At 40.1% G+C, this 3,603-nt stretch overlaps 1 protein-coding gene across 1 annotated transcript; it reads left to right on the top strand.

The window, feature by feature from the left end:
- Positions 1-1,524: 1,524 nt before the first annotated feature.
- Positions 1,525-2,155, top strand: LOC132611953 (uncharacterized). The gene is made up of 2 exons (XM_060326310.1): positions 1,525-1,558; positions 1,665-2,155. Exons 1-2 carry the CDS (start codon positions 1,525-1,527, stop codon positions 2,153-2,155), a joined length of 525 nt encoding a protein of 174 aa, XP_060182293.1.
- The last annotated feature ends 1,448 nt before the right edge of the window (positions 2,156-3,603 follow it).

Raw genomic sequence — 3,603 nt, 5'->3', positions numbered from 1 at the left:
CGTTTTTGTTGATGAGTCAGAAGCGGAGGAAGACATTGCATCTGCAATAATTCATCCTAGGGTGACCGCTGCTATTATTAAGTTTGACCAATCCCTCTATCATATGCTCAAACAAGAGGGATGCTTTAGGAATGCAGTCGATGATGATCCTCACCTGTATATAACAAAATTTCTGGAGGTATGCTCTCATCATATCCAAAAGGGTGTGATTCAAGAAGCTGTTTGGCTGAAACTCTTCAAATATTCTTTAGCCGGAGAACAAAAAAATGGTTCACAAAGCTGCCCCGAAACTTTATTGCTACATGGGAAGAGATGGTCAAAGTGTTTCTCAGAAGTGGTATCCCCCGAGTAAAAGAGCTGAGATTCGTGATCAAATTTACGAGTTCAAACAACGTCATGGCGAGCAACTTTTTGAAGATTGGGAGAGGTACAAAGAATATTTGGATAGGAGTTCGAACCATGGTTTCCCAGATCATATTCTGAAGGGGAAGTACTACAGAGGATTGGATCCTATGACCCAAGCAATTGCCGACAATGTTGCTGGCGGGTGTTTCATGAATAAGTCCTATGCTAATATTACTTATATACTTGATCGTTTGAATACACACAGTCAAGCATGGAATTCGAGTAATTCTGATGGGTTATCACTTGGGACACCATTAATCCAAAATATTGTGAAGGATAGCTAGGAGACGCAGCAGACATTGGCATAGCTGGCCACTAATATCTCTTTACTGACGAAGAGATTAGATGATAGAGAGGCGAAGAAGGTGAACGTTTGTGAAGATATCTCAGGCATGCCGCCTGGAATGTACCAAGTCCAGGAGGGTCCATATGAAGAGGGTTCCCCTCCGCCAGTTGAGAATTTTCAATATGCAGACTACATCGCGAAAGGGGAAATTCCTGGACCAATTCAAAGATACTGGAGACCTCAATAAGGGTAGAGTGCATACAACAACAACCAAGGGAACTACAACAACAATCAAGGGAACTACAATAACAACTATGGTGAAGCGAACCAAAGTAGATACAACAACAACAATGGTAATTTTGAAAACAGAAGTTCCAACCATTACATTCCACCAAAAGGGCAATCTAATGATCAAGGTAGTTCGGGGTTGGAGTAAATGCTTGAAAAAGTGTTGGCAAGTCAGATGAATACTGAAAAGACATTATCTGGGCTATCAGAGACAGTGGTTTCTCACTCAGCAGCTATTCAAAACCTTGAACAGCAGATGCGTGATCTTTTTAGAGAGCAGCATCCTGCTAGAAAGGGAGGACTTCTTAGTGATACTATTCCAAACCCTAAGAATGGAGGTGGTCATATGGAGTGTACTTTGGCGATTAGTACGATAAGTAGTAAAATACTTCAAGGTGCTGACAAGAAGGCGGTTGATCTAGATTCGGTTATTGAGGAAGAATAGGTACATTCTGAGGTACCTATAGTAGATGATGAGGTCCATGTTGAAGAGAAAGCTGCTGATATTCCAATATTGCTGCTGATACTAGGAAACAGACAATAAAATGGGCTCTTTGGCCTTTGACTCAGATGTACAACGTAAAACCTCCCTTTCCTCAGAGGTTGGCAAAGAAGAATGATAATGCTAAGTGTCAAAAGTTCTATGATCAGTTGAAACAGCTAACAGTGAATTTTCCATTCTTAGGTTTTGTAAAAGAGATGCCCAGATTTGGTAAGTTTTTAAAAGACCTGCTTACGAAGAATAGGTCAGTTCAACATGAGACAGTGAATCTAACTCATCGCGTGAGTTTGATTATTGCTTCCACCATGGTTCTGAAGAAGGGAGATCCAGGGGCGTTTACCATTCCGTGTAATATTTTGCTTCATGCATTCGCTCGTGCTCTGTGTGATAATGGGGCGAGTATCAAGCTAACGCCCCTTGCTATTTTCAAGCAATCCGAATTGGGAATGCCTAGGCCGACTTCTATACGGTTACAAATGGCATACAGATCCATCAAGAAACTAGTTAGGGTTATAGATGATGTGTTGGTACAAGTGGGTAAGCTCATGTTGCCTGCTAATTTCGTTATTCTGGATTGTGCGGTTGATAAAAATATTCCCATCATCTTGGGAAGACCCTTCCTTGCTACGGGCAGAGCGCTTATGGACTCTGAAAAGAATGAAATCAAGTTCTGATGAATGATGAAGAGGTGACTTTCTAAGCAAGTAAAGGGCTGAAGTGTTACACCTTTCATTTTGTTGCAAAGAGATTTTGGCTTATTGGCGATGTGCACCTTCGGTTTGGTAATCCGCACCAGAGTATTGGATATGAGATATTTTACCTTATATGTACAGGAGTATAATTATGCATTCTTGACATTACGAGGGAATTAGAAGTGAAACGAATTGAATAGAGGCGAAACGGAGCAATTCAGAAAAACTGCTGAAACCAGTCAGCGTCGATGGCCCAAAGGACGACCGCCGACACGTCGATGAGCCGTCGTATGGCACCGTCGACGAGCCGTCATCTGGTACCGTCGACATAGTTCTGCAATCAGGCATCTCAAGCGGCAGTTCGATGGGGATGTCGACGGACCGTCGACACGTCGATAACCGTCGACCCTGCCCGTTGACCCGCGGATCTGGAACTTTCCAGCCCTGATTATAAATATAAGATCCTACGTTTTATTCCATTATTCTCCTAAAAACAGATCCTAAATCTCTCTAGAACTCTCCAAAGACATCCCTCCATTTCTACAACAAATCTATACCAAGAAACCAAGATCAAAAGCAAATATTAAGAGATTCATGAACTAGGAAACCTATTAGGGTTTGCGAAGAGTAAGAATTTCTTTGGCATTCAAGTGGGGGATTTCATTCTAATGGAGTAGATTGACTCAAGGCTTGTTCCTAAACGATTAAGGTGAGTTTATGTTTATTACATGTAATTGAGAATATTAAGGGGTTGAAAGACTTGGATTATGGAAGAAAGTGGAATATGAGCTTAAATATAGGAGTAATGGTATGTTAAGTAGTATGTTAATGTGAACCATGACTCTTAGTATGAGATGAATATAATCTTGTTATAGATGATGCTAATGACATTGAGGAAATGTTATGTGAGGACTAAATATGATGTTGTATTATAATTATGGTTATAGATACCCTTGAAGGGGGATTGTGAGAATGAATAATGCTTAGCTTAAAGAGGTTATTGATTAGAATATTGTAGGTGTTGTTGTTGATGGTTGGGAATTGTTACAGTTTGAGAAAGTGGTTAAAACAATGGGGATATTGCCCAATTTTCGTTAGCTCTTAACCGCTCTAGCTTAAGCTTAAGTATGTCTTCAATTATCTAATCTTAGTACGAATTCCCTTGAAGGTAGAATCGCAAACTTGTGAGGCACGCAATTAGACAATAGAGTCGAAGAGATACAAAGGTATGTAAGGCTATTCCCTTCTTTTCCAAAGGCATGATTCTCTCATATATTGTAAGTTCTTTTCGATAATTTCCATGACCTTACATTCCAAAAGATGAAAGCAAAAGAGTATTAAAAGTTTCGTACGAGATATAAATGGGAGATGTTCCACAATAATGAGATGATGCTATTATGATATTAATGATCGTTACACGATTCCTTGAT

Source organism: Lycium barbarum, chromosome 9 (assembly GCF_019175385.1).
Source record: "Lycium barbarum isolate Lr01 chromosome 9, ASM1917538v2, whole genome shotgun sequence".
In the NCBI taxonomy this organism is placed as follows: domain Eukaryota; kingdom Viridiplantae; phylum Streptophyta; class Magnoliopsida; order Solanales; family Solanaceae; genus Lycium; species Lycium barbarum.
The sequence above is the reverse complement of the archived record's forward strand: the minus strand, read 5'-3'. Positions and strand labels throughout refer to the sequence as shown.